General features: G+C 40.0%; 1 protein-coding gene across 11 annotated transcripts in view; it reads left to right on the top strand.

Moving 5' to 3' along the window:
• LOC127507647 (ribonuclease inhibitor-like) overlaps nt 1-19,093 on the top strand; it is a 34,520-nt gene extending 15,427 nt beyond the window's left edge. For 10 of the 11 annotated variants that reach the window (XM_051884924.1, XM_051884926.1, XM_051884932.1 and 7 more), the window contains 9 exons: nt 260-291; nt 385-2,179; nt 2,666-2,839; nt 3,109-3,282; nt 15,576-15,749; nt 15,908-16,081; nt 16,177-16,350; nt 17,250-17,423; nt 17,883-19,093. In XM_051884924.1, the coding sequence (XP_051740884.1) occupies nt 260-291; nt 385-2,179; nt 2,666-2,839; nt 3,109-3,282; nt 15,576-15,749; nt 15,908-16,081; nt 16,177-16,350; nt 17,250-17,423; nt 17,883-18,015 (3,004 nt within the window). In that variant the 3' untranslated portion in view covers nt 18,016-19,093. The other variant, XM_051884934.1, reaches the window with a different exon arrangement.
• Nucleotides 19,094-21,863: the final 2,770 nt, after the last annotated feature.

The raw sequence follows: 21,863 nt of genomic DNA, 5'->3' as shown, positions 1-21,863 counted from the left end.
ATTGCGAATTAAAAATGTTTAGTTTTGTGTAATTTATGCTGTTAGGTGTCAGTATAATCCCAAGATGCCAGTGCAACATAAACAAAAAACACTTATTATGTGCAACTTTAAGCTGGAATATGAGCAACATCAGAAGAATTACACACTTCACCTTTAACATATTTATTTAACATTATCAACGAATAAAACGTGGCAACATTAAACAACAGGATGATTAAAAAAAAAAAAGTTTCATTTACATATCTATTTTGTCTTTCAGAATTCAGCACAAGGGATCAAATGTTCTAAATGGTATTCATTTCAGTGGTTTCATATGAATTTTTGAAATCTTTAAATAATCTAGTCATTTTTAGTTCTAACTACCTCTTATGTCAAACTTCACAGAGGATCTGATCTGGACATGTCAGCTTAAGAGGGTGTTGAGGAATAGGTGTCAGTGTATATTTGAGGGGAATGAAGAGCACAGCAGCCCCTCTCTGCTTGACAACATCTATACGGAGCTCTACATCACTGATGTTGGAAGCAGTGAGCACAGCTGTGAACATGAAATCAGACAGATCGAGATGGTATCTAAACATCCAGCCTCAGTAGATACACCAATAACAACTAATGATATTTTTAAAGCTTTTCCTGGATCTACTAAACAAATCCAAACTGTGCTAACCAAAGGAATTGCTGGCATCGGGAAAACAGTGTCCGTGCAAAAGTTCACACTGGACTGGGTTGAGGAGAGAGCCAACCAGGATGTCCAGATGATATTTACACTTCCCTTTCGTGAAATGAATGGATTTAAAGAAAGGAAAATTAGTCTGGTACACATTCTTAAGTGCTTCTTCAATTTAAAAATAGATGCAGAAGTGTTACGCTCAGAAAAATACAAGATAGTCTTCATCTTTGATGGACTTGATGAATGTCGGTTTCCTCTGGATTTTCAAAACAACAGGAGTTGCTCCAGTGTGACAGAAACAGTCTCAATTGGTGTCCTACTGACAAACCTCATCTGCAAGAACTTGCTTCCTTCTGCTTTGGTCTGGATAACTTCACGACCAGCTGCAGCAGGTCAAATACCACCTGACTTCATTGACCGGGTGACTGAGGTACGAGGTTTCAATGATTCCCATAAAGAAGAGTACTTCATCAAAAAAATAGGTGATCCAGACTTGTCCTCCAGGATAATCTCACACTTGAAGTCTTCAAAGATCCTTCACATCATGTGCCACATCCCAGTGTTCTGTTGGATATCAGCTACAGTCCTTGAAAAGATGTTTCGTGATTCTGAGGAGAGTGAAATTCCCAGAACCCTGACGCAAATGTACGCACACTTCCTAATTTTCCAGATCAAGCAAGGGAGTCTCAAATACGATGAAATTTCTGAAGAAGGTTTGAAGTGGGATAACCAGACCACGTTGTTGCTTGGAAAGCTGGCATTTAAACAACTTGAAAATGGTAATTTATTGTTCTATGAGGAAGATTTGAAGGAATGTGGCATTGAACTCAACGTTGCATCGGTGTATTCTGGAGTTTGCACCCAAATCTTCAAAGAAGAGGCAGGACTACATCAGGAGAGGGTTTTCAGCTTCGTACACGCAAGTATACAGGAGTTTTTGGCTGCGTTGTATGCTTTCCTTGTGTTTGTCAACAAAAAGCGAAATGTCCTCTGTCAGACGACAAACGCTAAAATCATAAATACTTTAAAAAAACTATCAATGCATGAATTTCTGAAGAGTGCTGTGGATAGGGCTTTAGAAAGTGACAATGGACATTTGGACCTTTTCCTTCGCTTCTTGTTGGGATTGTCACTTGAGTCCAACCAGACTCTTCTTCAGGGATTGCTGACTGAGGTCCTGAGCGATGATGAAAGCAACATGAAAACAGTTCAATACATCAAGGAAAAAATCAGGGACCACCCTTCAGCAGAGAAGGCAATAAGTCTTTTCCATTGCCTAAGTGAACTGAAAGATGATTCTCTGGTTGAGGAAGTGCAGGAGTTCATAAATTCACAAGGTTTTTGTGCTGGAAAGCTGTCTCCTTCACGCTTTTCTGCTTTAGCTTACATACTGCTGACATCTGATGAAGAACTGGATGTTTTTGACCTGGCAAAGTTCATTCATCCGAGCATGGCCTCGAATGAGGGACTGTTGAGACTGCTGCCAGTAATCAAAGCATCCCGATCAGTTCTGTAGGTATCTCACACTACACAAGTAGGCAAACACAGATGTGTATGCTTAGCCAGCATATTCCAAGCATGCAGTCCTGTTGTACATACTTAACATGCTGTCTTGTATTACTGTGATGATCATGATAACAATCTAATTCTCAGGTTGTGATACAATTACCTTCAAGTGTGATTAAACCAGATGTGCTATTACTCATATAGCTAATTGCAAATATGTCAACTAACTTTAACTTGCTCAAGAAGATGACAGTTCCCTTCCAAAAGAAAACTCTAACACCCATTGCAGCAAATCTGAGAATACAGTGCATATTTGTGTTATGACTTGCATTTGGAAAATAGCTTGTGAAAGTGAGCTCATGTAACTTGATCCATTCACAAACTTGCAGAGCAAGTTTTAGGACTTAGATGAGATAAACACTTAAGTGTTTCTTGTAATGTAATTTCAAATATAGTTGGTAAATCTTTTAATATGTGCTTTTTTCCCTTCAGATTGAGGTGTTGTAATGTGACAGAAAAAGGCTGTGCCGGCCTGGACTCTGTTCTTAGTTCAAGTCTCTCATGTCTGAGAGAGCTGGATTTAAGTTCTAACAATCTTCAGGATTCAGGAATAAGCCAACTTGCTGTCGGACTGGGAAATCCTCAGTGTAAACTAGAGCATCTGAGGTAGGAAGTAGACTCTGATCTCAAACTCATGGAATAGGTAAAATTACAAACTGCTTGCTAATTCCCAAATTACAAACTATAAGTCACTGCATTTGAGTTTTAAAACCTGTTGATGTGCTGAGATATGAAAATAAAATGATCAAAGATGGGTTGTCCCTCTGGAGAAACATAAAAAATCTCCATTTGCCCTCCATTTAATCACATTGCTGTCTAGGAGAAACAACTAACTTATTTCATTTGTGCTTTTCTTTTCTTTCTTGGGGTTGCAGACTTTTCAATTGTAGCATTGGTGAAGATGGCTGTGCCTCTTTGGCTTCGGCTTTGAGATCAAACCCATCTCACTTAATTGAACTTGATTTGACACACAACAATCCACATGATACAGGTGTGAAAATGCTTTCTGATGTGCTGACAGATACAAGCTGTAAACTGGAAACACTCAGGTATGTTCGAATATGTAATATGTGGGCACTAATATATATAACAATTACTTCCAACTGGATACAATAGCGGTGGCAAATGTGTTATTTAAAAAACTGTCTAGACTACATATGTAACCCAGTTCCCTGAAAAGAGGAATGTGGCACTGCGTCATGGAATTGATGCTATGGAAATACTTTGCAAGAGCCAGTGTCTGAAGCATATGTTGATACATGCCAATTTTGATTGGCTACGACAGTCAGGTGACATCACAGGTGCGCCAACAGGCTATTGAAGGGGTGAATTGGAAATCATTGGTTTTTAATTCTGGAATTTAGGTTACAGGCAATGTCTGTATTTGGCATCTGAGAGGTGACTGAGTGTCTGACCCATGTCAGAAATGCAGTAATAGTGTTTATTCATTTAGCCTGGCTTCCAGAGAATAAATATGTACTTGTTTTGTAATTTATTAATTTGCTCATACAACAAAATGAATCAAGAGTCATATTTTGGTAGAAAGAGAATTGTCAATTTGAACTTTATTCTTATTCATTTTATTCTGCTGTTCTCATGATAGCTGTATGAGACATGTAAAGACAACTGTGTCATGAAGGTCATGAAGGTCAACAATGCATTACATGTATCCACTAACGCATATGCATACTTAGCAATTCTTTTTAGGGTTTTTAGCACCATTGGTCACTATATGTTACCAATGGTGCTAAGGGTTTATAGCAACATTATAGTTACCAAGGGTTTATAGCAACATTGGTCACTATATGTTAAACTATGACAGTGTGTAGGAGTTTATATCAATGCTCTGTGTAGATGTTGTGTTCATGTTCTGTTCCAGTGAAGTCCTGACAAAAACTTGAGAAACATGTGAAAGTGAGCTCATGTAACTTGATACTGTGAGGAAGTCGACATGGAGGCAAGATGGAATCCAAATGCTGGAAGTTTAATAAATATCAGCGAACAAATCCAATACAAAAGGCAGAGACATAGTCGATAAGGCAGGCAGGATAAACAGTGACAAGCCGGTGGTAACAAAACCTAGGTATAGACAAGCGTTACAATAAACAAAACAACGAACAACATTTCCATCTGTGTGCCTCGTTTGTGATAAGGCGATATAATAACGCACTGCGTTACCACAGCAAGGAAAACAGTGCTGTGTATTTTGAGCTATATGAGTTGCCATAGTTTGCTGTAGTTCTCAAGCAATGCTGGAAAATGTAGTCTTCCAGTGAGCACCGACAGTAACAAAACCTAGGTATAGACAAGTGTTACAATAAACAAAACAACGAACAACATTTCCATCTGTGTGTCTCGTTTGTGATAAGGCGATATAATAACGCACTGCGACTTAACAAACCGATCTGTGGAAATGAGTCAGATGGACAGGGTCATAAAATGCGCATGGAAGTGCTCGTTCAATCCAAATACCAAATAAACGACTTGCAACTTAAGTGTGACTCGAGTCCAAGTCGCAGACTCGAGTTTCCATCTCTGGTATTTGGGAGAGGGCTCCCTCCGGTGGCTGGATGAATGAGTACCAGCCTCATTCATTACAGAACCCCTCCCTCTACAAACACCTCCTGGTGTTCTCCTTCTTGGTCGTCCCCTTGGTCGTGGTGCAGGACAGTTTGGGTGCTGTTGGTGGAACTCTAGGATCAGCAATGGGTCCAATATGTCATTGGCGGTTACCCATGATCTCTCCTCCAGTCCGTAGCCTTCCCAGTCCACTAAATATTGCATCTGGCCCCCTTGATGATGTGAGTCTAAGATTTTTTTGACCAAGTAAGCAGGTAATCCATCAATCTCCAGTGGAGGAGGGGGTTCAAGATCCATGGTTCCGGGGCCAGATGCCGGGTGGACCGGTTTCAGCAAGGACACATGAAAGGAGGGAGAGACACGGTAGTTAGCAGGAAGCTCCAAATGGTATGTCACAGGATTGATCTGTTTGACAGTTCTGAACGGACCAACATACCTGGGGTTTAGCTTCCTGCAGGGTAGCCGCAACTTCAGGTCCTTGGTGGATAACCAGACTCTCTGTCCAGGCTAATAGTTGGGGTGGGGACGCCTCCATCAATCAGCTTGGATCTGTTGGGCCTGAACAGCCCTTTGCAGTCTTACATGAGCACTGTCAAGTCAAGTCACCTTTATTTATATAGCGCTTTTTACAGTGTAGATTGTGTCAAAGCAGCTTTACATTGATAACTGGTACATTATTTGGCTGCACAGCAGCTCTTAAAGAATAGTGTCAATGCAGGCAGATCAAAGCACTGTTGAATATCAAATGTCAAGTCAAATGTCAAGTACTGCACTGTCCCACACCCGTTCTTTGCGTCTGATCCAATCGTCCACCGCGGGCACCGTAGAGGGTTCACCTGACCAAGAGAATAATGGAGGCTGGTAGCCTAAGACACACTGGAAGGGAGTGAGTCCAGTTGAGGAGTAAGTGAGGGAGTTCTGTGCGTATTCTGCCCAAGGAAGAAAGTCATTCCATTTTTGCTGTTCACGGCTAAAGTAGGACCTGAGGTATCTTCCCATTTCCTGGTTTAGCCTCTCCATTTGTCCATTAGACTCTGGGTGATAACCTGACGTGAGGCTAATGTTAATGTCCAGCTGTTTGCAGAAGGCCTGCCAGACTCTGGAGGTGAACTAAATTAAACGCGATATGTGGACAGCATTGTGCTATGTGGAGCTGCCTGAAGTGGGAGCGAGGGTCTGTCCATATAAACTTACTTCCTTTGTCCACTTCACGAAGTGGAACGCACTTCAAAATTCAAAGGGGAAGTGCTTCGGGAAGTTTGCGCGTGCTTGTCTAAAACTAGAGTGGAACGCAGCCCAAGTGTGTGTAGAAATTTTGATTACCCAATGGGACACTTCTTGCAAAAAATGCAAGCGTTTACAGCTTTTTATTATTATTATTATTATTATTATTATTTTCGGTACTTTGCATTTTAAAATACACCTCTAAATGTCTGTTCAGTGGTCGCTATGTAACTAACAGAAGACCCAATTTTAAAATTGTGGTGCTTCTTTAAGTGATAAAATGCAGTTGCAAATGTATAAAATACAAATAGCCTATTTATCTTTGCATCAATAAAATGTGCAACACTTTATGTTTTACTACCAAATGATATGTAATATATAATTAACTTACAGTCGAATGTTTTCCTTGACATCTCGCGATTTCGGGGCATGTGAGTTCCCGAACATGATGCATGATGGAATACGGTGAACCTCGAATACCACTCTGAAGCGGTTAGTGTGCATTAAGGGCACTACACTTGGGCATTTTTAAGACATGGGACAGTCTTGCGAACTTACTTCTTGTCGCGTGCACACGCTCTCAAGTGGCCAAGACGGCAAGTGTGGGTATTTGGACAGGGCAAATGTCCTCTGGTAGGCCATAAATCCTAAAAACTTGGTGGAACAGAGTAACAGCAGTTTCCATAGCAGTGGGTAAACCTTTCATGGGGATTAATGATTGATGATTGATGATTTTGAGAATCTGTCAATGATAACAAAGATGATTGTATGCCCATTGGAGTTAGGTAGATCCATGATGAAGTCGATGGACAGGTGGGACTAGGGTCTCTGTGGGATAGGGAGTGGTTGAAGCTGGCCGGCTGGAAGTTCTCTGGGGGTTTTAGACTGTGCACATACTGAACAAGCTTTAACAAAAACAGTGACATCGTTAGAAAGAGAGGGCCACCAGAATGAGTTACGTACCAAGCTGATGGTTCTGTAGATGCCAGGATGTCCAGTACTAAGAGAGGTATGGACCCACTGTATCGTTCTTAGATGTAGGGAATGAGGAACGTACGGCTTGGTTCTAGGGCATTCAGGTGGTACTGGCTCTGTTTGTTGTGCTCTTTGAATCTCTTCCATGATGTCCCAGCTAATGGGTGCAATTATGACAGATGGTGGTAGTATTGGTTCACTTTGTGGTGTAAGACGTGGAGGGTCATGGCAGTGGGAAAGAGCATCTGCTTTGCTGTTTTTGCTGCCTGGACGATAAGTGACAGTGAATTGGAATCTTGTGAAAAAGAGTGACCATCGCGCTTGTCTTGGATTCAGTCTCTTGGCTGCCTTAATGTATTTGAGGTTCTTATGGTCGGTGATTACTTGGAACGGATGGATGGAACCCTCTAGCCAGTGGCACCACTCTTCTAATGCAGCCTTCATGGAGAGTAACTCCTTGTTACCTACGTCATAGTTTCTTTCTGCAGTGTTCAGCTTGCGTGAGATTAATGCACATGGGTACAGCTTTCCAGGAGTACCATGACATTGGGACAAGACTGCACCAATGCCACAGTCGGATGCATCAACTTCTACAATAAATGGAAGATTTGGATTGGGGAGTTGGGTGGTGGATGTATGGTTTTCTGGACTTTCAATACTGGTGGTGAGACATGGCATGGAAACAGCAACTTGTAGACAGTTAGCCATATAATAATATGACCATTGTTTGAGGTCACCCTGGTGCCAGGAAATAAGGGGATCGTGGACAGCCAGCCATGGATGGCCCAAAATGAGAGTGTGTTTGGGGGAGTTGTCTCTATGTGAAACAGTCCAATTCGGAGAGATACTGGAACAGCCAGGTTTCTGTCAAACACAGCAAATCTAGATTATAGTCTGTGATAATATCATTTATTATAAGTGCTTTTGAAGAAAGGGATCTAATATTCAGCAACCCAAGCTTTATCATTTGTTTATCAGTATTATCTCTGTTTTTTATTTGTTGAACAACAATTACATTTTTACCCACAGTCTCTATGTGATAATATCTAGGTGAAAGAGTTTCAGTGTGTTGGGAATTATCTGACTTCTGTGACGTGAGATGGCTAGCAGACGGTCGGTTTAGCCAGTCTGTCTGCTTCCTGACCTGGGCCCCAGTTTGTCATATTTCAGCTCTAAGACTATGTGCCATATTACTAGAGAGAAGTGCAGCACCATCCCAGGAGGGATGAATACCATCTCTTTTCAACAGGTCAGGTCTGCCCCAAAAACTTTTCCAATTGTCTATGCTACCTATATTATTCTGCGGACACCACTTAGATAGCCAGCCATTGAGTGATGATAATCTGCTAACTATCTCATCACTAATAGGAAGGGGACCAGAGCAAATTACTTTTTCTGACATCGTACTTGCGAGTTCACACACCTCTTTAATGTTAATGCGAAGTCGAACATCATTAGTGCCGACGTGAATAATAATCTTAGAGTATTTATGATTAGCATTAGCCAGCACTTTTAAATTTTCTTTGATGTCAGGTGCTCTGGCTCCCAGCAAACATGTGACTATGGTGGCTGGTGTCTCTATTTTCACGGTCCGTGTAATAGAATCGCCAATTACTAGGGCACTTTCAACAGGATTCTCAGTGGGTGCATTACTGAGTGGGGAGAACCTGTTTGATGTTCTAATCGGAACGGAAGAGTGGTGTTTTCCACGGCTATGCCGCCTCACAGTGACCCAATTGCCCTGCTGCACGGGCTCTACAGCTGGAACCGAACAATGTACAGTTCACTAAGCTAGTCGCATCCAATACAGTATCTAAAGCCCTTGCATTCTTACTTTCCTCAATTAAAGTTTGGATGCGTGTCTCTAATTCTGAGATTCCCTCTGTCAGCCTGACTATCTCCCTGCATTTATCACATGTGTAAATCTCACCGCTGACAGAGAGAGCTATACTATGCATGTGACAAGCAGTGCAAGTAACAACAAAAGGAGAGGATGACATGACTCACCGTGTTTGTCGAGTGATCCGACTTACCACAGTTATTTGTTAGACTCGAGTTGTAGAAAAAGGAGCACGCGAGAGAAAAGGATGGTTCGTGGCCCGGATGGCAAGCTAACAAGCTAGCGAGATGCTAACGCGCTGTGATAGCGATTTGGATTAAAAGATTAAACGCTAGCGACATCAAATTAATGTGATAGGCAATATCAGATATATGGTGATGATAAAATAGAAAAGTAATTATAATAAATAGATTCAAAACAAAGCTCTACGGAGCTACAGACGCACGGAGCTACAGACGCAAACTATTCAGCAGCGAGGCAGAGAGGAGCAGACTGGAGCAATCGATCAGGAGCACTAAACACAGTCTTTAGTGCAACATCATTCCATCCACTTTGGGTGGCTAGCGTTCTGAATTCTACAGCATAGTCAGCTGCTGAGCGAGTACCCTGGCGTAGATAGAGCAGTTGAACAGAAATATCCTTACCTCCTTCAGGCTATTCAAATACTTCATGTAATTGTGAGACAAAGTAATCAAATGAGGTTTGGAGTTGCCTGTCTCTTTCCCAGACTGCTGATGCCCAGTCTAATGCTCTCCCCATTAGCAGTGTCATCATGAATGCACATTTCTTTGAGTCTTGGTTGACTGATTTAGGTTGACATGAAAAATAGATTCTGCATTGTCGTAAAAATCCTCTACATATCTCAGGAGAGCCATCAAATTTGTCTGGAAGAGCAAATTTTACAGAGGTAGCTTGAGGAGATGGAAGAGAGTGGATATACTGAGTTTGTAACACAGTTCGTATATACGGGAAGAAGGAGGCGGGAACCAGCGAACATTCAACATAACCTTAATATTAAATAAACAAAGAACAAAACAAAAGCAATGCCGGCAGACCCTCACGGACATCTGCCGGCCACACAAACATAATAAAACCATAAAAAGTCCAGGCCTGGTCCTCTCTCGTCCTTCACTGTTGTCGCTCCCCTTTTATTCTTCCGGAGCTCCTCCGTGAGAGATTCAAGGCCGGTGCGACTCGCAGCTGATGCTCGTTATCACTCGCGTCACCGGCCTCGTGCCGTTCCCTCACGGCTCTCGCCCGCCCTGCTCGTCACAGAGTTAAACTCTCATTAGCAGCACTCAGATGACTCAGTTGTTCCTGGTAGCCCTTCAGGATTTCACTCTGGTAAGCATAAGCTGCCTGAAGTTGAGAAACTTCCACTGGATCCATTGGTGGCGAAGTATTCTGTGAGGGACTTGACATGAAGGCAAGATGGAATCCAAATGCTGGAAGTTGAATAAATATCAGCGAACAAATCCAATACAAAAGGCAGAGACATAGTCAATAAGGCAGGCAGGATTAACAGTGACAAGTCATCAGTCCAATCAGGCAAACAAAGCAAAAACGATAATCTAAAAGGCAAAAATCCAATAAAGCAAGCACAATAACTTGAGGGCAATGAAATAGGCATGCCTGAAGTATGGCAACACGACTCAGTGTCTCGTTTCCCTTCTCAGGGAACCAGGTTACATACTTAGCCTAGACATTCCCTTTCATGAAGCTGACGCTATGGCAGGGTTGCCAGGTTTTTACAACAAAACCCACCCAATTGCTACTCAAAACTAGCCCAAAACTTCCCCAATCGCATTTCAGGGGGGTCCCCCAGTAAAAACCAGGGTTCCCCTGGTAAAATTCGCATTCCAGGGGCTAAATATCATGTTATTTGGGGTCGCTTCAACCTGCGGACATGAAAATCAACCCACAGCAACAGTGTTAAAGTAGCCCACTTCCACAGGAAAACCACGGATTTGGCAACACTGCGCTATGGGAGCATTAATGCCCACTGTGCCATACTGAACAAATGCCTTTACACTGTGCTGTGAAACCAGCTAGGCTGTAGCCAGATATTGCCATACAGCACACCTAGTGACCTAGATCTTCAGTGTCTGGTGTGCGAGGACCCCAGCTCAATGCCTCAAATCCTTATGCATAACTGCCCCAGGGCAGTGCTAGTTATGTTGAACACAGTTTCGGTGCATCCACTCACAACTCCCAAGGGAAGGGGGGCAGAGCGAAGCACCTGCCATCCCTAATGTCCAGACCCTAAGCAATAACTCTCAGGGGTAAGCTACCAAAGGGAGCATAGAATAAGCCTTCTTTCTTTTAGGCCTGGAAGAGGCCTCAGGAGAGAGCCATGCCTTCTCAACTGCTCGCTCAACCTAAGGAAAACTGCAAAGTCCTTCAGAGATGTGTGGTGAGAGAGTACTAAGAAAGGAGTGCCTTAGACATCTTCCATATTCTCTTGCTGTCTATCACTGATCATCCAAAAACGGGTTTGAAAACCCTGCCTGACAACATCCCACCTCCATTTGGAGGGAGCCATAGGGAAAGAGGGTTACCCATGGCTATAAGAACAACTTCTTTCTCCACCAAGTGGCCCTGAGGCTAGTGGTCACCCAGTCCTACGGTTCTAATATGGAGATGTAGATTAGGCAGAGAATTGGTAGCAATGGCATCAATGTCCACCATTATGCTCTGTCCTCCCATTGCTCCTCATGATCTGATAGGAAACCGTATAAACAAAGCAGCATTATTATGTCTATCACCTTGTGGTGGCATCCCAAAAAGGTACAAAATCACTTTCACCTTTACCTTGACTGTTACCTGCTGGTGGAATTACCTGCCTAATTCCACCTGAGCAGCTGAGTCTTTAGCTGTCTTGCCGGCAGCTATCACCCTGTAGTCCAAGACCGGTTGCCCACTGAAGCTAAGCAGACCTCCTGGGAAAACTAGGTAGCTCCTGGTAGAGGTGTTAGTGAGGCCAACAGGGGGCACTCACCCTGTGGTCTGTGTGGGTCCTAAAGCACCAGTATAGTGACACTATTCTGTAAAAAAGCACCCCCCTTCGGATGAGACGTTAAACCAAGATCCTGACTCTCTTTGACCTCTGTGGTCAAAAAAAAAAAAAAAAATCCCAGGATGTCGTTAGAAAAAAGAGTAGGGGTGTAACCCCGGCATCCAGGCCAAATTTGCCCATTGGTCTCTGTCCATCATGGCCTCCTAATCATCCCCATATACTGATTGGCTTCATCACGCTCCTCTCAACCAATAAGTTGATGTGTGGCGGGCATTCTGGCACAATATAGCTGCCGTCGCATCATCCAGGTGGATGCTGCACATTGGAGGTGGTTGAAGAGATTCCTCCCTTCCATATGTAAAGCGCTTTGAGTACCCAGAAAAGCGCTATATGAATGTAACAAATTATTGTTATTATTATTAATCTATTCTATTTCTATTCTATTTATTGATTTAAAAAACTTGCTATGTGTACTGTGCTAGACTAACTAGGACCTGTCATAGTTACACTTACATATTGTTACTGTTACATAACTACCCATCTAGGGTTGGGGAGCTAGTAACAAAATAAGAAAATAAATAAAGAAAGAAAGAAAGAAAAAAAAAACCTTGGAGAGAGAACCAGGGCAATCCAACCTCCTGTCCCAGAGTCAACACAAACACCAATTCAAATTAAAATCTTTTAATTTGAAAAGATAAAGAATGATAAACAGAAACAATCTCACAGAAAGTACTAACAAACATATAGGGAACAAAGACTTCAGGGGAGAGCTAGGCCAAAATAATAAACAAAACCAAACTAACTAACTAACTAACCCAAGAGTGTTTATAAATTACCTAGAAAAAAGATAAGCCAAAATAAAGTACATAGAACGTCCCTCTCTTCCTGTCTCCCCATAACCAGGAGAAAAAGAGAAGTAAAAACAAAAATGGCGCCCTCACCCTACATTCCCTTAAATCAAAAAGAACATAAAAATACTAACAAACATAGTTAACGTAAGACATAGAAATAATCGAAAAAAAATTAAACAACTTCAGTTCTCTTTCTGTTAAAGAACACAACAAAATCCTGAGTTCACTTACTCAGAAATGGATCAACAAAATCAAACAACAAATGAGTCTGGGCAATCAGGAGGAAGTGTTGCCCTGGCAGAAGGAATTCTCTGTCTCTTCTCCACAGATCCACCACTTCTTATATTTCTACTCCTTCCCGTCATCATTCAATCACCCCAGGAATCACCAGATTGAACACAGCTGATTGGAGCACCTGTCTCATGACGAGAGAGAGAGAGAGAGAGAGAGAGAGAGAGAGAGAGAGAGACAGAGCAAACAAAACCACATCCAACACACACGTACATAATTATAAAACACATTGAATACATCCTCGGATGTAACATTTCTCTATTGTTGGTTTGATTGCCTCTGTTGTTCTCCTCATTGGTAAGTCACTTTGGATAAAAGTGTCTGTTAAATGATTAAATGTAAAAGTAAATGTAGGTCCACACTATCACTATCGACAGATGAGGGAGTGAGAGTGAGTGTTGGCCATGCCCATTCTCCTCTACTGTACAGCCCATTTGTACATGACTGCATCAACCTCCGCATTTATCGGAGGGGCAGACAAATAGGAAAGTGAGACGCTGCTAGTGGTTCTTTTCCATTCTGTGAACAGCCCATTCCCTTGACGACAAGGGAAGCACATAATAACTCCTCCATGTCTGATATGCAAATGTGATTCCATGGGAAGCATAGGCTTCCCCGGACTCCAAGTATGGCAAGAGCGACAGATGTGAGCATGGGACACAAGTGACGTACTGTGCACCATCCTCACCTGTACTAGCCCACCCCAAAACTGAGGGAGCGTATCGCTACCACCCCTGAACTGCCTGTACTTGAGAATGGTGGCCAAAAAAGTGAGATAAGAATGCAATATTGCTCACTTTTCCTCTTAAGCTCAAGTAAGTGAATATGTGAATATGGAGGGCACTTACACCACAGAGAAGGTGACAGATGAGGAAGCGGGACATGAGTGGCAGTACTGCCTGCTTTCCTCTTCTGTAACAGCCAATAAAATATGTTCTATATTCCCAGTATTAGAACAGCGATAGAAGTGGGATGCGAGTGGCGGTATTGCCCACTTCCTTCATCCATATATTAATTGTGAATACAGAGGGAGCACATAGCTCCTACCAACGTACTTCCAATTGGGTACTGGGAGTAGAGGATAATAGATAAGGGGTGGGCCACAAGTGGCTGCATTGCCCGCTCTCCTCTTCTGTAATAACCCTTTCTATCTATTTCAGAGGGAGCATATAGCTGTCATTTGCACATTTCTAAACCAAAGGTTGACGCAATGTTGCGGGATTGCCCACTTCATCTGTAACAGCCTTATATGCACGCTCTTCATAACGGGGACAGCGACAGACGAGGAGTGGGACGCGAGTGGCCGTAATGCCCGTTCTCCTCTCCTGTGACATCCTCATCACAAATGGAGGTCACAGATGAAGAGGTGGGGCATGAGTGGTGATATCCCCCACTGTGTTTGTCTGTACCATCCTTACAATGGAAGCAACAGCTATCAGCCCTGAACTGGGAAGGCGACTGATGAGGGAGTAAAGTGGCACAATTCCTTTTTCTGTCCGAATGCAGCATGTACCATGTGCATGGCCAGCCCCCTCAAGGGCTGACTGATTGTGCTCCACTCCTAGACAGATAACGCACAAATCATGTGCATCATCTGGAGGAATAAATCTTGTACATGATGTGACATATCTCCTAAATCTAGTTGACATGCGTGATACTTTCCTTTCGAACACACATGCTAGATTTCACACACACAACACACAAATGGCTTCCTGAAGTCAAAGAACCTGATGACGTTTTTCCTAGGTACACTTTTATAGCCTGTTGGTGGGTCTGTGACGTCACCTGACTGCAGTAGCCAATCAAAAGGGGCATATATCAAGGGCTTCAGATACCGGCTTACATGAAGCATTCCCATAACGTCAACTCCATGACGCAGTGTTGAGTTCCACTTCGAAAGCAAACTTTTCGAACATCGAAAGAGTCCTTTTAAATTCTGAAAGTTTTCACTGATTATCAAATTAAAACTATTTTTTTTATCCAAATTGCTTCAGAAGGCCTGATTATTATCTGATATATGTCATCTGATATATGTTAAATTTTTAATCAACTTTGTAACTTATTTTTTTCAGTTATTACTGGTTTTCACATACCTTTAATTAGGTAAAACCACTGACAAAAGACCATGTCAGCCAATGATAAATTTAAATTTATTTCCCATTTTTAATCATTTACTGTTACAACAAATAAACAAGAAAAAAAGAAGAGAAATTAGTTAATATTGCAAAGTCATTGTATTTCATTTCCAGGTGCATTTTCACGTTTACCTTTATGCCTATTTTGTTCTCAGTATCTTATGTCAAATAATTAATTACATTTGTAAACTGAATAATAAATTTAGAATTTATTGTTCATAACTTATCAACATCAACAAATTTATGTGATAATGTGTACTTTATAATTTAACATAGAAATATATTTTGCCTTTGCATTTGGAATTTCAGTAACAATCCTTCATGAATTTCTTTGGTATTGATTTGCCAAATTTGCAGTACTTTTAACCACATCAGGTCAAGTCGTAAAGTTTGCAAATATAAACTGAGGGCTTTTTTTTTTTTTTTTTAGGTTGATGGGCTGTGAACTGACAAGAAGAAGCTGTGCTGCACTGGCCCAAGTGCTTCAGTCCTCCTCTACAAGCCTAAAACATTTAGATTTAAGTTTGAATGACCTCCAGGATTCAGGAGTGGAACTGCTCTGTGTTGGCCTAAAGAACCCTTCCTGCAAGCTCAATAAATTGAGGTATTAAAATTAATCAAGACTAATCAAGTAGAGTAACACACAGCCCACATGGCAATAACATGATGCTGTTAGATGACAATCTGATTCTGAGGAAATAATGTCACATGCTGTGTATCAAATGACAGTAGTTCATGTTTGTTTGCCTTTACTATTTGCAGTCTATCAGACTGTAAAATTACAGTCAATGGATGTTCTGCATTGTCATCTGCTTTAAAGTCTAACCCATCACACCTGAGAGAGCTGGATCTCAGCATTAATAACCTCACAGACTCAGGAGTAAGGCATCTGCTCCCTGTGTTTGAAGATCCACATGTTTGTCTAGAGAAATTATGGTAACAGGCTCTAGATTCATGTGAACATTTCACAATTAACAAGTGAAACACGATGAATTTTTAAAACTTTTTCATTGTTTTTGTGTTTCTCTCAGGCTGAATAATTGCAATCTCACACATAAAAGCTGTCAGATGGTGGGTTATGTAGACACATCCAAACACTCAGGTCTGAGAGAGCTGAACCTCAGTGCTAATGACCTGCTTGACTCAGGTTTAAAGCAGCTTTCAGCGGGAGAATGTCATCTTCTATCAGGACTGCAGTCACTGAGGTAATAAAATTTCTTTTAACCCAATAATGAAAATTCTCCCATCATTTGCTCACCCTTTGTAATGGTCTGGGTCTATGTTACTTTAAGGGTGTGTTTACTTGGCATGCTTGGTTCGATTAAAATGAATTCTGGTGTGATTGCTCTGTTAGTGTGGTTCATTTGAATGAGTGTGAGCGCTGCCATCTGAATCCTAGTGCTCACCAAATAAGCAGACAGACACCGCTGAAAAGTTGGGTCTAGGTCTGCTTCCAAACGAACTCTGCCACGGTTTGACTGAAATATGAACTCAACATGGACCAAAGACATGTAAACAAACCAAAAACAGTACATGATGTCACAAGATGCAACCCTAAAGTGACAGAATGCTCAAGCATACCGATGTTGCCCATCACAGTTCGGTACAGGCATCAGAACCGCATCTCCTCACAACAGATCTTCATTTGTGAGTGTGACAGCTCTTCACTAGTTCTCAGCTAGTCAAAATACCATCATATAGCACACACCATTTTTTGGATGTTTGTTAAGTTCCGTCTTGAAATATACGTCACAAAAGCCGACCAATCAGATTGTGAAGGTATCCCTGTGCCTTTAGGTTCGGTATCTTTAGGTTCAGTGTTAAAAATGCCAATGTGAACGCTAAGTGGACCAGGACTATTTTTTTTTTTTTTTTGGTCTAGACCAAACTAACCAAGCGAATTGAACTACAAGTGTGAACACACCCTAAAACCCATGTTTGGGGTTTCTCTGAGCCCTGCATTCATGGGGAGAGGGAATGAGGTGAATATTTTCAAATTGAACCATGTGTTGAAAGGTGGATCTGTACACTACAAAGAACATTTTACTTGTTCAGAAAATGTGATTTAAAGTAATCTTTTTTATAATTGCACAACCCTTTGCAGTGTAACATACTGTGGGCTTACGGCACAGGGATGTGCTGTTCTGGCATCAGCTCTCAGCTCTAAACAGTCACAGCTAAAAACACTGGATCTCAGAGGAAATAAACTGTCAGATTCAGGAGTTAAATCGCTCTCAGAACTGGTGGAGGATCCACACTGTGAATTAGAAGAACTAAAGTAAGTGTTTGAAACAGCATACTCCTTGTGCTATGCCATGATAATTTATACCTTATTTAAAAATGTTATGTTATTATTTAAATAATAAGACAGGATTGGATTAACGTATATATCTTTTGATTATGTGCCACATAAAAAAAAAAAAACTAAATGAAAAGTCCCGGCCACATTTCACCCCAAAACAAAATCACAAAATTAGCAATAAAAGTAGTAATTTTGAAAATACTTAAATGTACATGTATATTTGTATATCTAAAAATATATAGTCTATATATACCAGTACCCTCAAAAAGAAATAAAACAAAAACAAAATAAAAATAAAAAACAACACATTTTACCATTATGTATAAATACTTTACAACTGAAATAATATTCACATTTTACATTGCAGTAATGAGAATGGCATATTACAGACAATAAACAGTTACAAATGGCTCATTTTGTCTTTCCTCCTCACAGATTCATGGATGGAATAATTCCGATGACTACGAATGTCTCTCACAAACAGGATGTTCTACCTGTAAATCCAACAAAATCAACGAAACAAAAAACAAAAAACAAAAAACACATGCGTGTGCTTTTAAGAAAATAAGTGACTGTGTTATTAGTTTATTTAGTGTTTTCAGTGAGTTGAACAAGTTTGTTCCATGCTGTGTCACACCAAACCAGTCAAACAGACCTGAAAGAGAGCTATATATTAGCTCTATATACATCATATGAATTATTCAAACCAACAAAGAAAGGACATCATGGAAAATGCTACTAGAAAAACAGTATGGAACATTGGTATGGAAAATGCACCATGTGCGTGACATGGCATCACTGATACTGAATGCATCACACATAGTTCTGTGCTTGAGCAGGAACAAAATGTCAGTAGATGGTTGGAGTTTAGGTTCAAAAGAAACTATGAGGACTAGCAGGTTTGATGGGTTAGCTGCAGGTACAGATCCACATCAGCTGCATCTTAAGACTTTTCTTTCAAACAAACACATTTTTGCATGAATAATTATTGTACATTTTGTAGTACATATGTTGTATATAGTCGAGATTTATAGTAGAAATTATTGTAGTTGAAATGTAGAAAATTTATTTAGAATTTTTTTTTATATAGTGTGACTGCTGCTAAATATGTTGACTTGGCAAAGTGTGACTATTTATATAGTATTTCCTGTAAACTACTACCTCTTCTGAGATCCTAAACGTCTGACTCTATCATTTATTTATCCATCTGTCCGTCTGGTAACTACCTAACAACCAGCCACAACACCCTAGCAATCGCCTAGCAAAATTGTAAGGATGAGGATTCCCTTGTGAAAAAGAAGTAAACTTTTTTTTTGTACTTTTTACGGAAATAACTTTACTTCTATTACCTTTGCAATATGGTAAGAGTGTACTGTTGAAAGTATTGATAAGTAGATATAGTAAACTAAAATATACTTTAATGCAATTTCTATTGAAACATGTATGTCATGTAATTACATATATTGTATAACTTTACAATACGGTTTCATTAGTTAACATAAGTTAACTACTTAAATGGTTAGTTCACCAAAAAATGAAAATTATCCCATAATTTACTCACCTTCAAGCCATCCTAGGTGTATGACTTTCTTCTTTCAGCCAAACACAGTCGGAGTTATATTAAAAAAATATCCTGGCTCTTCCAATCCAACCTTTATAATAGGAGTGAATAGTAACTGAAATTTTGAAGCCAAAAAAAGTGCATCCATCCATCATAAAAGTAATCCATATGGCTCCAGGTGGTCACTTTGCTTCAGAAGGTCTTTATTAACCCACTGGAGTCATATGGATTACTTTTATGAAGGATGGATGTGCTTTTTTGGGTGTCAAAATCTCAGTTACTATTCATTACCATTATAAAGCGTGGTAGAGCCAGGATACTTTTTAATATAACTGTGTTTGACTGAAAGAAGAAAGTCATATACACCTTGGATGACTTGAAACCTGGAAGCACTGCACTGTGTTTACAACGTAAACAGCATAGGAGACTGACAGGGAACAGAAAAGGTCGTTGAATAAAGTCGTTATTTTTGTTTTGTTTTTGTGCACAAAAAGTGTTCTCGTCGCTTAATAAAATTAAGGTTGAACCACTGTAGTCACATGGGGCTCTCGAATTTCATCAAAAATATCTTAATTTGTGTTCCGAAGATGAACGAAAGTTGAACAAAAGTCTTACAGGTTTGGAACGACATGAGGGTGAGTAATTAATGACAGAAATTTAATTTTGGGGTGAACCAACCCTTTAATAAATACTGTAACAAATGTATTACTCATTATTAGTTCATGTTAGTTAATGCATTAACTAATGTATTAAATTGTAAAGTGTTACCTTATTGTAAAGTGTTACCGTTTTTTCCCTGTGTTTTTTGCGCATAGACAACAACGTTGTCAAAACTATCCCTATTCTCATGGATCAGCAAAAATTACTAAAAACGCTGTATTATTCATGCCAGGCCAGTAGTTGGCGGTCTAAATTTGTAAAGAAACACTACACACCTATAGACTGAACACATAATACGTGTGTGCATGACATCACCATTTTCACAAATTAATGTTTTTGTAGTTTACACAGAGACGATAACGGTATCGTTTTCAAAAACTTGCACTTTTCAAAAGTTTGCATTTTCAGACCCCAAAACGCTGTTGTCATGTAAATGAACAGCAAAAACGCATAAAAAGTTTTCCGTATTTAGTTGAAAATGGTGTTTATCAAGTCATCAAAGTTCAGCTTTACATACATTCCTTTTAAAGTTTAATTAATAATTGTCATTGTGCCACATGTTGATGTATTGATATTTATATCATCAAATAATTGTCATTGTTGAATGATTGTTGCTATCAGTAGGCTCTTTAGTTTACAAAATAATGAAACTAGCAATAATAATGCAAGTCTCTGTGTGAACAGTAGAGTGCAGTACAGGGTCTGTAGGAGACTTGCTGCATAAAATAACAACATCATGCTTTCCTGGGAAAAATTTATGATCATATTCTTTATTTGTCAAGATATGTCAAACCTGCCTTTGTTTCTTCAAGCTGTAATGTTGCTCTCACATGTATAAAAATGCAAATGTTGACATTTGTCTAAATGAATATAAGACTGTGAATATGTAAGAATGTAACTCATTGGAGTCAATACACAGAAAAATGACCCAGTATCATCAAGTGATTCATTTGAATGTTTATTTATGAAAGAAGAAAGGGGTATCATTTCATTAGTCATTATAGTCATGACAGCATCTCTTTTCTCATATAACATGATAACATGTTGATATTCAGAGTTTAGCAAATCATTTGCTGCACAATACTTTGGTCAAAATTTGGCCCTTTTTGTTTTGAATATTGCATCGGCAACATTTGACAAAGTTTTTTATCTATCCCTAACAAAACAATTGTAGAATTAGTTTGCTTACTATAAAAGCCAGAAGTGTTTTGAGGCCTCATGGCCTATGTGACTGTAATTACAAGGGTCAAATGTATCTGAGAAGTTTAGCTTGGCCACTAAGCATATTTTGCTGATAGTTTTCCACTAGACAACAGGTGGCTGTGAAATGAATAAGATCATTATTAAGGGTGTCACGTGACGGCTTCTTGCCTCTGGGGAGTGTTGATTGTCTTTGATACAATGTTTCATTTTGCCTATGAGAAAGGGTTGACCATCAATTGACAGAATTCCACCATTAGGGAATAAATCAAAAGATGTAGACTAGTTGGCAGTCGACCACCCTTAAAGAGAATTATTTCTTGCATAAGCAACACCTGCAGTTTAATTAATAAAGTGACTGTGGTGAAAATGTTGGGGAGTACTTGGGAGACTCCAGGAAGAGAAAGGGAGGAGAACACCTGTAAATGAGACTATGGGAAAAAACTGTAGGTGTGAATCTTACCAGAGAATTATGCTACTTTGTTGTGATTTAACAGATAAGAAGATTGTATAAGAACTGTGCCGTGGCTAGAGAGATTCAGATGTGCAGCTGGCATCTCACTTTGTTGCTTGTCAATAAAGTTAAAACTCCTGGGACCTGGAAATTCCACTCTGAGATTTTTCTTTGAGACCAGAACTGAAAGGACATTGAATTTGCCACAACACAATATACAATATTTTTAAATAATTAAGAAGTTCTTTCATTAAAAAGTGCTACAATTTAAACAGCACCTGCATGCGTCTCATTCCCAAAACAAACTGCTTTGAACCTCGAGTCATTCACATGGAGAGTGTTAAAAAAAAAGAACTGAAAAATACAACAATAGAATATGGTAAATTTGCCATAACACAAATAAATGGTCTATTAAGGCAAACTTCATTTCTAAAACAAACAATCTACAAAATAAGTTTATTTCTTTTTAAAACACTGCTCATGCAAACATAATGCAGGCAATTTAAACAGTGATTTCATAATCAACAAAGGTAAACAATAT

The sequence above is a fragment of the Ctenopharyngodon idella genome, chromosome 24 (assembly GCF_019924925.1).
Source record: "Ctenopharyngodon idella isolate HZGC_01 chromosome 24, HZGC01, whole genome shotgun sequence".
In the NCBI taxonomy this organism is placed as follows: Eukaryota; Metazoa; Chordata; class Actinopteri; order Cypriniformes; family Xenocyprididae; genus Ctenopharyngodon; species Ctenopharyngodon idella.
The sequence above is the reverse complement of the archived record's forward strand: the minus strand, read 5'-3'. Positions and strand labels throughout refer to the sequence as shown.